Source organism: Lodderomyces elongisporus, chromosome 6 (genome assembly GCF_030384665.1).
Source record: "Lodderomyces elongisporus chromosome 6, complete sequence".
Taxonomy (NCBI): Eukaryota; Fungi; Ascomycota; class Pichiomycetes; order Serinales; family Debaryomycetaceae; genus Lodderomyces; species Lodderomyces elongisporus.
The window spans coordinates 691,296-703,322 of NC_083678.1; the positions used below are offsets into that span (position 1 = coordinate 691,296).

Consider the following 12,027-nt stretch of genomic DNA (forward strand, 5'->3'; position numbering starts at 1 on the left):
ATGTTATTGGCAATGGTAATGGCAATGGCAATGGCAATGACAATAACAATAAACATTGTGAATTGTACAGTAGTAAAATGGTAAATGCAAAAGTTTTAGGAGTAAGCCCAACTCAAAGAATTTGTATTGAGACTGCACCAACGGCTCTTTCACATTTCTTTGTTTAAATTTCTTTTTTTTTTTATGATAATGGCCAGTCTTGTTCTTCCAAGCTATTCCATATCACCTTGCAATAGAATAATGTTCAAGACTAACTAAAAGAGTTGTATATATATATATATATATATGTGTGTGTGTGTGTGTATGTGTGTTGTTTGTGCTAATGGGTGGGTGGGTTTCCACCAAACCTTAGTTCTCAAGAGCAACAAATGTAACAACAAAATGCAAAAGCAGATACGGTTACTTTCCTACATTCTTGATTCTAGTTTCTTGTTTCCTCCTTGATTCTTATTTCTTCTCCTCATTCCTTCCCCGTAAATTGGAGTATAGCAATACAGATCTTGAAAGAAGCAGGTGGAATTGTTTCCTATATTGTAAATCTCTGAAAAATTGTATAATGTTTACATGTATACACTAGCAAAGTTGTTTTGATTTAATATGGTATTAGTCAGTACATATGAGGAGGGGTGTAATTAAAGAGAGCAATCGTGTAATTCTTATACAATACCACCACCCCCTCCTCCTCCCCCCCTGAGACTCAGTTCTTTTTGTAAATTTTTTGTAAAACTTTTTTTTTTTTTATTTCATTTATTTTACTTGCTTGATAATTTGAGCTATGAGGTTCAAATGACAAAGTCCAACTACAGGTAAACTAGAAAAAGACAATAAACAGACATGGCAAGTGAGAGGACTTGTATTGTTGAATATCCACCAATCCAACAATAGATGTATACTGTGTGTCTGTGTAAAGATACATATATATGTAAATATATATTTGTTTTATATACAAATATCGGATATTGTTGCTTACAATAGATTGTATCCTAAATGGGTGGATTATCTCACAAGCGGTGCATTTTTATGTTTCTCTCCTTTAAATATCATATGGTAGCGTTTTTATTTTTGTATATAACAATTACTGGAGACTACTAAAAAAAAAATAATTAAAAAAAATATTATTTATTTATTTATTTATTATTTATTATTTTTAATAATAATAAATAAAATTACAGACAAAACAAGGAAACACAAAACAGTAACTATGAAATTGCCCACTTAGCTTTGTGTAGTGAAAAATTTTTTTTATTTTTTTATTTTTTTTAATAATTTTTTTTGTTTTGTTCTACAAATTCCAAAATATTCCACATTCTTTATAGATTTTGGAATTTTGTATATCTTCTACCGGTATCCACATATATATATACCCATGGAACTCCTACTAGAACATTCACCTGTTCCTTCCCTTTCCCTTTCTTCTATTCAAACTGGTCTTTCCACTGTATTCTATATATACAATTTTCCATTTGCTTTTTTTCTTTTTCTTCATTCTTCATTCACCATAGAAGACACTAGATATATATTCACTTCAGGATCTATCACACATTAGACTATTTAAAGCTGGCTATACTTAGTTCTAAACATTAATATATATATACATATATATACTCGACATTTTCACTTTTATATCCAATTACTCAAACTCCCACTTTGGTTGTTTAGAACTGAATCCAAATTTTGTTTCTTTTTTTTATTCTAATTTTCAACTTTTAATTCAAAGGCAATAAGCACCACTAAATAGATTAATAACAACAACATTTAAATGACAATCACTGCAACTCGTATGTCTAATCGTTTGAGAAAACCCACGGCAAAAGCCATAACTAACAACTTGCAATTTTTAGTCAATAATAGTAACAAACACTCAGAACAACCAGAACAACCTAAAGAAAAAGAATATGAGTCAGTGAAGCAATGTTCTAGCAAGAGACCCAGTGAGGAAACTGAATCTTTACTGAAGAAGAAGAAGAAGAAACTCTGCATTGAAGAAGACAAAACTACATCTACCTCCACATCAACATCCACATCCAAACCCAATTGTATAGACGATCCAGTTGAGAAGTTGCTCTACTTGACAAATATAAACAACTTTGATATCTTGACCGATTTGGAATCTGAAGTCGAAGAGGAGTCTCGCAGAAGAAGTTTCCAAAGCATTGACCAATTGCAGGACAGTTGCAATAGCCTTCCGTCACCATACTTTTCTCAAGGTAAGAAGAACAAGAGGAGACACAGCAAAAGTTTGAGACAAGCTGCAGAACGTAATCAGGGAAATGAAGACGAAGATGATGACGAAGACGAAGACGAGGACCAAGAGTCCGAAGAAGATGAAGAGGAAGAGGAAGAAGAACCTTTAGGTATTGAGTCTGTGGACTTTACAAAGATTATACACGACAATATCAGAGAGTACTATAGACAAAAGGGACAGAATCAGTACAAGGATTCATTTGCATTGCTCAATACCAACAATAGGATAAATTATCAGGATGGTTTATCGAGAGTTGGCGCAAACGAAGACGGAGCACGAAAGAATGCTGCACCTGCTAGTCAAGTGCCATTTTTCAAATCCGTCAATTTCAATGGATTGAAGGAGTACTCAATCGAAGACTTTGTGAATTACGGTGAAGATGAGGAGGAGCAAGAGCACGAGCAAGAGCAGGAGCTGGAGAAGAAGGTTGAGAAAGATGCTGGTTCAACAACGGGTGTTTGTGGATTTGAAAAGAAGCTGGAGACTATTTCGCCATCATCATCAACCAGTTCCTTGTCTTCAGTGTTTTCTTGTCCAAAGAACAAGTTGCAAGACTTGGACGACGAAGACCCACACTCAATTTCACCTATTGCATCGCCCGAGACTACAAAACTAGAGACTAATACCATCAATTTTGATTGCACCAATACTTGCAACAAAAATTGCAACTCCGTTAGTGTTGGTACTGCTACTACAGCTACCACCTCGTCTACTACTCCTTCATCTTCATCTTCATCCTCTACGCTTTACATTCCTAAAATCAAGCATACTGCTGCATTTTCACCATTCAATCGTTACCTGCCATTTAGTTTTAGTTTCCAAGCACGTAATGGTTTCAATTCTGGGTGTGGTGGGGCTTCACAACACGACGACTATATCTCCAAAGCATTAAAGAAACACAGTCTTTATACCGGCAAGGCAAGAGAAATGGTGTCTACAGGCAATTTCATGATTAACGATTTCTTCTTGTAAATCAAAGTTTTTGGAACAAAAAATGCTTGACTGTTTACACTTGATACAATGTCAAACAAACAATAAAAAATGCAAGAGGAGAAAATTAAAAAGAGGGAAACAGAACTTTGGTAATTTCTGGGACATTGGCAGGTATCAAGTTTTGTCTCTCTATCTTCCGGTGTCTGTTTCTGTTGCACAAAGTTGAGAGAGAGAGAATAAAAAATATAAAATAAATTTTTTTTTTTCTTTTGGCTTTAACTTTTCGGAGACTGAAAATTTTTCATGTGACACAAAGTCAAGAGCCGCCGCTGGAAACAATAGAATCTTTTGCTTTCTGTTTTCTATTGTTTTGAAAAAAAAAAAAGAGAAAATTTTTTATTTTCTTTTTTTCTTTTTTTCAACAAACACAAACCATACTTACAAAGGCAAAAACATACAGGCCTGTTTTCTAAAAGGAGAAGACAAACTGTTTTGTTTTTGTTACTTTCTTTGTTGAAGTGAGTATTGTGAATAAGGTGAAGGTGAAGACGAAGGCGAAGGCGAAGGCGGATGTGTTTTGGTTCGTCTATATGTGTCTGTGTGTTAGTTGTGAAGTTGTACCCAAATTAAGAAGAAGAAAGAAGTCTTCAACAATCGTTTATTTCCATTACAATGTTGCCTAATTTATTTTTTTTTTCTTTAATTCTGCTGTTTAATCGAAACTTTGTTTTTATCCTTCTATTCTAAAGGCAAGGAAGGAAGATTACCATGTGTATATTTCATCAAAAACCATTTGTATAATAGATTTAACTAAAAGATAAAAAACAAAATACCCAATTTTTTTTTTTTTTACTACTAAATAATTCCTTTTGGTACTTTGCAATTGTAATTTTCCCTTTATATTTCTAAATTTTTCACTTGTTATTTTCTTTATTTTGCCATGTCAGTATTTTGACCCACCCCTCCTCCCCCCTTTGCCATTCGTAGCAGCGGCAAATCTGAGCATATGCCATTTGGTTTTGTGTACACATGCCAGCCACAAAGACTCAGATTTAGCTTCCACTACAAAACCACTAGAAATGTCAACTTGTCACCTGGCTTTGTGTTTGTGATGTTTAAACTCTCTACAAAGTCTGCATGTCTCAGAAAGAATAGGACTTAGAAAGTTAACAAAGAGAAAACCAAAACCAAAACCAAAACCCAAACAAATTAAAAACAAAATACAAACAGAGGTAGAGTAAAGAGTAAAAAGTAAGAAGTAGAAAGAAAATTAAAGATATTGTTTTTCATTTTCCATGTATATGAACTCAAACATGCTAAGTAGTACCGCCCTTCTTCTTTTGATTCATTAGTCTCGATTTCCCTTTTCTCCATGATCAAAAAGTTTGGCCTTCTTCCCCTCCCCCCTTATACAATAATAGCGTAGACTCTTACTACCAAATATAAAATAAAATAAAAAATAAAAAAATTAAAAAACAATTCACCCAACATTCTGCTAAACCAAATATATATGGCTACAGAGTTTTGGTAGCGCTAACTCTTTTCTCATTTTTCATTTTTCATTTTTCTCATTTTTCATTTTCTCCTGTTTTGTGGATTCTCTTAAACTCTCTCTTCTTCTTCCCTTCTTCCCCTTCCCGTTCTCCTTCCCCCTCGCCTTATAAAATGTGTAAACTGAATGGAAATTGGAAATAACCTTCAATATAGAAACAACAATAAAAATTATGAGGGGTTTAAAAACAAAGACCAATTGAAAGCAAGAGTAGTTTAGAGGAGTACCTAAAAGGAAAAAAAACTTAGAATTTTTGAGGTTTGAAAACAGCTTTGCTAAAATGTACTAGAAATTTACCTATATATGTATCTCTATAATTGTAATTTTTGTTTTCTTTCTGTTCAACCTCTTTATCAGTTAAGGCGAACCCTATATCAACAATGTTCCAAACCCTGGGAAAGAAGAGGAATAATCCTTTTTTTTTTTGATTTTTGGAGAGTCTTTGTTATTGTCATTTATTTGATCCCTAAATAGTATTGACTATAACCAATTTATTTTCATCAAGCAACAAGTAGGTTAGTATTAGAAACAGCCCAACATCTTTATTGCAAACTAGTGCAATAAGTTTCTTTCCCTCACTTTATATCTCTTTTTAAGGTCTTTTATTTTTTTGGTGTTTGATTTTATACACACTATCGGTAACAAAAAATATAACACTAAATTTGTGTCTATATCTCCGATCAGAAGAATATTCAACACCCTCTCTCTTTCTCCCTCCTTCCCCCACGTAAATTGTAACAGCACACTATTCATTTTTTTGTCCCGCTTCTTTTCTACTGACGCGGCCTCTATTCAATTTCACTGTTACTACTACTACCACCACCACTACCACTACCACCACCGCTACCACTGCCATTACTGGTATTATTCCATTCTCTCTTGTCTTTTGCCATTTCTTTTTCTAATTTGTTGCAAACATCCTTCTTTCTTTAAAAGCACTTACGCATATAAACCATTCCTGAGGTGATTTACTTATAGAAACTCATTCTCCAAAATAATCAAATATATATATAAAAAAAAAAGAAAAAAGAACTACACACCTGCTATAAAGATGGGTCTTAGTCTGGTACTATTCACATTCATAGTGGGATTTATAAGTTTCCCCCTCACAATCATTGCTATCTTCATCTACGTCCTACCTAATGTCAAATCTGGAGAATCAACATTCACAGACAATAGAGATGGAGAGAAAGACGCAGAGGAGAAACATAAAGACCTAAGAGCCGGTGAGCTCGAAGAGAAACACCAATCGGGTTTGGAGGCTTTCAAATCAGGTTGGTTAATCATCACCAGCGAATATATCGAAAGTACAGATGAAATCAATCGAAATACAACCTCAATTGTGGAGTCACCAGAAAACAAATCAGCATATTCTACTCTCTATAAGATTGTAAACCGACAACAACAGCAGCAGCAAGATCATCAACACATAGACGCAGAGTCTAATCCTGCCAATGGCGACGCTTCCGAAACGGCTTCCTTGTCCTCTTTGCAAACACTGAACTCGACACCAATCTCACCACCATTAAAACCCCAACAAATGGGCCAACCACAGGCACCCACGGGTGCAGCCAATGCCGCAGCCATGAGACAATCAGTCAAAAAACATAGATACTTTGCCGTTTTGAAAAATGGTAATTTGTTCACATACAAAGATGAACTGATGAAGGAGTTTCAACAGGTTTACGTGTTGGACAAGTATTTTGTCACTATCTGGCCAAGAATGTTGACAGATGCACACTTGTTCACAAAGTACACAGCAATTGGACTTATCAACCTTGAGTCCAAAACCAAAAAAGTGAAACCCAACACATTCATATATTGCGATACCAACTACGAAAAAGAAGATTGGTATTTTGCATTGATCAGAGCCACAAAGCACGACTCATCATACTCGGCACTACATGCGTCACCATCTACACCATCGCTTTCATCTTCCTCAACAACAACAACAACAGCAGCACCAGCACCAGCACCAGCACCAGCGAATGCCCAATCATCTTCCTCAGATGTAGAATCCTTGGCTGATACTGCGCATCTAAGTGCTTCCGAATATGCTCAAACCTTGCACTTTTCAACAAAGGAAATGATCAGTCTTATTCAACAGCTCTATAGCTCTGAGGGTCACTTGCAAACCAAATGGTTGAATGCATTGATTGGAAGATGGTTCTTGGCAATCAAGGATACAAAATACTTTGAAAACTACATCTACACAAAGTTGAGCAAAAAACTAAACAAGATCAAGAAACCCGGGTTTTTTGACACTTTTCAAATCACAGAGATATATCCCGGAACTTCTGCGCCGTTCTTTACTTATCCCCAACTTAGAGAAATTAACCCCGATGGTACATTGGTGGTATCAGCAAACATATCTTATTCAGGCGGTATGTCCGTTACCATCAAGACTAAATTGGACTTGGCATTTGGAACAAAAATTACCACCCGAGAAGCAGATCTTACATTGAAAATCACATTCACCAACCTCGAAGGACCCCTTTTGATAAAGATGAAACCGCCACCTAGCAATAGGTTCTGGTATTGTTATGAAGTTGAACCATTGATGCAGCTTAAAATAGAACCGGTGCTAAGCAACAAAGCATTGAGCTACTCTTTTATTACAAGTTCCATTGAAAAAAAGTTTAAAGAAGCTATCAAGGAGAGTTTGGTCTTGCCTCATTGGGACGATATGGTATTTTTCGATACTCAAGATGAGCTATATCGTGGTGGAATATGGAAGCACAATAGGGGCGGAGACCTCAGTGAAAACAAATTGGGCAAAACAGATCCATCAGTTGATCTTGGCTCTGTTTTGGGCACTGATGGTGAGGATGATTTGGAAGCAAAAATTCGTTTAAGCAATAGATCATTAAAGAATTCCAAAATTGGTACTACCATAACTGATCTCACGAGGAAGATGAAACTGAGAAAGACTGCTCTTTCACTGGAAGATTTCCCATCCACAACCACAACCACAACAACAACATCAAAAACAACATCAAACACGCCAACCACGCCAAATTTGAGCTCAACCGGTCCAGTAAAGGCAAGAGATGCGACAGAATCTCCTTCTGTGATGTCAAATACATTAAAAAAAATTGGCAAATGGTATTTCAAAGACGATATAAAACAACTGTCACATTTGGCTCAACAAGACACCAAATTTCCACGGGACCCAGCAAACAAGTTGAAACCTTCTTCCTCCTCCTCGGCAGTCTCAGTTTCTGGCTCATCCTCTGCTTCAGAACCGTATCATCCACCAGAGATGATATCAAATAGACGACCCAATCGCAAAAGCTCGAATGCATCGGCATCTGGCATTGGTACTAACACCACCATCATCGCCAGCAATACTAATAGCAATGATGGCGGTAAGAGTTCAGAACGGATCTTAACAGATGGTGTACCTAGTACAATTTCTGAACATGCTAATCCCTCTTTACAGCCTCCTGCACTTCCAGAACGACCTCCCTCATTCAACTTTGCTCGATTCGATAATGATTCAAACATTTCAAACTTTGAACCTCCTCGTGGTACAAAGTCATCGTCATCTCGTACACCACAAAGAAAACCATCCAATATAAACCCCAGTACCACTACTTATCCCAATTCTAGTACTGGTGCTCATGTCCGTGCTAATGCCAGTGCCAGTACTCCTATATCCACATCAGCAGCACCTTATTCTCTGAGCCATACGCATACTGCAGGCTCATTAAGCGCATCTGGTTTTCTATCAACAATTAGCCACTTACCGGACTCGCCAACTTTAAAGCAAGATGATATGTTCAACGATACAAATCTGAATTTAAATAAACCAGGAGATGTGAGTCGAAGCGCAAGCTTGAATCGTTTTAGCTTAAACGATACTACAGGAACGACATCGTCGGGAGGTGGTGATAGTGGTGCTGCAATTGACCCAGGTGCTAGCATATTGACTAGTGAGCCCACTGTCGGTTTGTCTCAGCCTGCAACTCCAAAGAGAACCAAGACTTTGAGAAAACCACCCCCGGCAGAAACTATACAGTTCCAACCCAACGATAACACAACTGATTCAGAGACGAGCAAGCAATTGAATGAAAATGTTTGAGAGTTGTTGTTGAAGAAGTATGATTTTTTTGAATTCAACAAATAAAGTGATTTAAAATGAAATAAAGTGATATAAAATGATATAAAAGGAAATGAGCGATATTATTGAAGCACTACCAATTTTTAAAAAAAACTATATATTTGATCTTGGTCTAAACTGTATATCACTATTTTGTAATTGCTGTGACTTTTCCCTTGTGCAAAATGTATATGCTGTCTATTACTCCCATAACGTTGCTACTTGACTCAGCAATTTGACTATCTTAATATTTTTTTTCTCATCTGTTTTTTTTTTTCCTCAAAGATTGCCAAATTTTGTTCAATTTTGCCAAAAAGTGAATTCTGTAGTGTTATACAAGTTATCATATAGTACATAATGTATCAACCATAATCATCAATGGGTTTGCATCTCTCGAGTTTTCCGTAATGAGGCGACATGCTTGTGCCTTCAATTCCTGTAATAGCCTATTTGTTTCTGATATAACATCAGGACTCTCGAGTTGTTCAATAGCTTGATCGTGTAAATCTCTCCGTCTCAATCTCTCTTCGGTACTTCTGTGGTTGTAAAGCAATTCGTACAACGGTGATAACGACGATATCTCGGTATGTTTCTGGTTAAAGTCTTTTGTCAAACTAACAAGGATCGGAAATGAAAGTTTGCCCTCAATAAGGTCCTCGCCACGAATACCCTTCATATGCGAATACCTCTCGTCCACAATGTTCAAATAATCGTCTCTTATTTGATATATTACCCCGAGACAATTGGCTATAGATTCAAAAACACCATTATATTCCGAATCCAAATGGGTCGAGCCACTAGAAAATAGTCGTAGTAACCGCACTGCCAATCGAAACAACCCGCCTGTTTTATCCTTTGCCATTTGACAATAGTCTACGACACTCGGTAGACTCTCCAAATCTGGTAAATTATCCCTCCAATATATATCCAATCCTTGACCCTTGTGGAAATTTTTCATTTCCGGCATGACAATTTCCCATACTAGAGCCAATGTTGCCAGTGTCGTATCTTCTTTACCAAGCTTCAACTTCCAAAGATTGTATACTTTTTCAATAGCTTCAAAGTACATAAGGTTGCCACAGTTGATTGTTAGTGGAACACCGTATTTCATATGTGCTGATGGGTATCCTCGACGAAAATTGGAGCTATCCTCAACGTCATCAATCAATAAAGACGCATTGTGGAGTATTTCAATCACTTCGTTGATGAGTTGCAAAACCTCCTGATCTGTAATGTGGAAAAATGTTTCATTGAATGCATTTATAAACCGGGAACGTACATTGTTATTGTTGCTCGCTAGTTTTCGAATGTATTTGTAGGGTTCGATAACCGCAGGATCCACAACTGTAGGTTGTGCAAGACTATTAACAACTTTTTTGTAGTCCATATTTTTACAATGTGATACAATGTAGTGTGCTGATTGTAAATTTATCCTCCTCTTTTCTTTTATTCGGTTGTCTCTTTGATTTCAGCCGTGGAAGCTCAATGATCCTAATCTGTAAAATTCAGTGTTGGCCTTGATCCTCACCCTGACTTCAACTTTGACTTTTACTATACCTTTGTCTTTGTCTTTCCAAAGGTCTTTCATCGCCTCACAAGTATTCATAGCGCGTTAATGTTTTAGAAACCACTGTATCCGCTTTCGCCTCTTGCCCTCCGCACTTTTTTTTAACACCTTGAGAATTAAATTAAATTAAAAAAAAAAAAAATGAAAAAAAAAAATGGAAAAGATACTTCAAATCCAAATATGGTAATTTGCTACTGCGAGCCGCACGTGGCACTAAGAAATTATCCGATTCCGAAAATAGAACACATCACCACACAAACCAAATCCGTCATGTACCGTTACGTGAACCAAATATTATCTCGTTTCCAATCCTTAATCACAGCCCATTTTTGGTTCCTTGTTCCTTTGTTTTTTCTTGGTTTCTATTTTCATTTTGTCATCACCATATCAATAGATATAGCTACTTTCATTCCGCATATAGCATTTTCTCCTTGCTTACACTATTAATAAGTAAGTTCTTTTTTTCTTTTTTTTTTTTTTTACCAAGATTTACTTGTGATGGACGCGATATTAGCCAATCTTCCGCCAGTGACCAAAGGGTGGTGTATTTCCACAATCACTACAGCAATACTTATTGCACTGCACAAAGTCAAGCACATTAATCTTCTTTTCATACCACACAAGGCATGGTCAAATCAAAACTGGCGTCTAGTGACTCCATTTTGTACATTTGGTGAGTTGTCGTTTGACTTGGTGTTTACACTCTGGCTAATGTCGTCATCGTGTTGCAAGATTGAAAATCAGTTTCAAACACGATATGCTCAAATACCCTCGAGTATATTGGACTCGCTCAATGGACGACAAAAGAGGCTACTTAACAAGATCATAATCAGGAATCGGAGTTTGGATTTCTTTTACTTTTTTTTGCAATTGAGCTCATCCATTATACTAGTGGCGACTTGGGTTTTCTACAAAAAGCAAATTTTGATCTTAGAGTTGGGCGCAGTGCTATGTCAGCTTTTTGTTTATATGGAGTCAAAGATGTCGCCACACGAACAAGTCAATTTCTTTGGCCTTTTCCAGTTTAGCAACATGTATTATCCATTTGTTAGTGCATTGATCACTATAGCCCTGCATGCAAGGATTTCCGATATGGGCAATGCCACAGGGTTTGCAAGAAACGGAACAGCAGCAGGTGGAGGTGGAGGTGGAGGTGGAGGTGTTGGAGCTAATGGAGCTAATGGCGCAGGAGGAGAAGGCGGTATTGGTGGGTTAGGTTATGGGTTAATAGGGAGTACCGGTATTCTCAGTGTATTAAGATATGGTGCTGTATTAGTGGAGAGATTGGGTCAATTATTTAATCATCCATTGGTTTGGTTTTATCTAATGAGTTTTGGATTGGGTCATTTTTGGTGGTGCAGTCGTGAGTTTCTCCTCAATGGATTGCACTATAATGATAACGACAAGGCAAGGAAAATGCGGAAACAGACTTTGAAAAAGTATGGAGTCCAAAAGTTTGACTTGGTCAGAGAGATATTAGTGATTTTATTACTACCTCCATGGTACTGGGTCATCTTGTCGAAGATCAAACAGGATACACGACAATAAAAGTTTGGTCAAATTCATTTTTTTTTCTAATTTTCAATATTCAACTATAGCAAATCATGAATAGTATAGTAGTATGAAGT

General features: G+C 36.6%; 4 protein-coding genes across 4 annotated transcripts; 3 read left to right on the top strand and 1 right to left on the bottom strand. All coding sequences in view use genetic code 12, as the record gives it.

Annotated features, from left to right (window-relative positions):
- Nucleotides 1-1,759: 1,759 nt before the first annotated feature.
- PVL30_004743 (uncharacterized protein) lies at nt 1,760-3,217 on the top strand (the record flags this gene model as incomplete). The annotated part of the gene is made up of 1 exon (XM_001524838.2): nt 1,760-3,217. One exon carries the CDS (start codon nt 1,760-1,762, stop codon nt 3,215-3,217), a length of 1,458 nt encoding a protein of 485 aa, XP_001524888.2.
- Nucleotides 3,218-5,781: 2,564 nt separating this feature from the next.
- On the top strand, nt 5,782-8,814 carry PVL30_004744 (uncharacterized protein; the record flags this gene model as incomplete). Its single annotated transcript, XM_001524839.2, has 1 exon — nt 5,782-8,814. The coding sequence occupies one exon, from the start codon at nt 5,782-5,784 to the stop codon at nt 8,812-8,814; it is 3,033 nt and encodes a 1,010-aa protein (XP_001524889.2).
- A 361-nt stretch (nt 8,815-9,175) lies between these two features.
- On the bottom strand, nt 9,176-10,219 carry BTS1 (geranylgeranyl pyrophosphate synthetase; the record flags this gene model as incomplete). The annotated part of the gene is made up of 1 exon (XM_001524840.2): nt 9,176-10,219. The coding sequence occupies one exon, from the start codon at nt 10,217-10,219 to the stop codon at nt 9,176-9,178; it is 1,044 nt and encodes a 347-aa protein (XP_001524890.2).
- A 678-nt stretch (nt 10,220-10,897) lies between these two features.
- Nucleotides 10,898-11,947, top strand: PVL30_004746 (uncharacterized protein; the record flags this gene model as incomplete). The annotated part of the gene is made up of 1 exon (XM_001524841.2): nt 10,898-11,947. One exon carries the CDS (start codon nt 10,898-10,900, stop codon nt 11,945-11,947), a length of 1,050 nt encoding a protein of 349 aa, XP_001524891.2.
- Between the last annotated feature and the right edge of the window lie 80 nt (nt 11,948-12,027).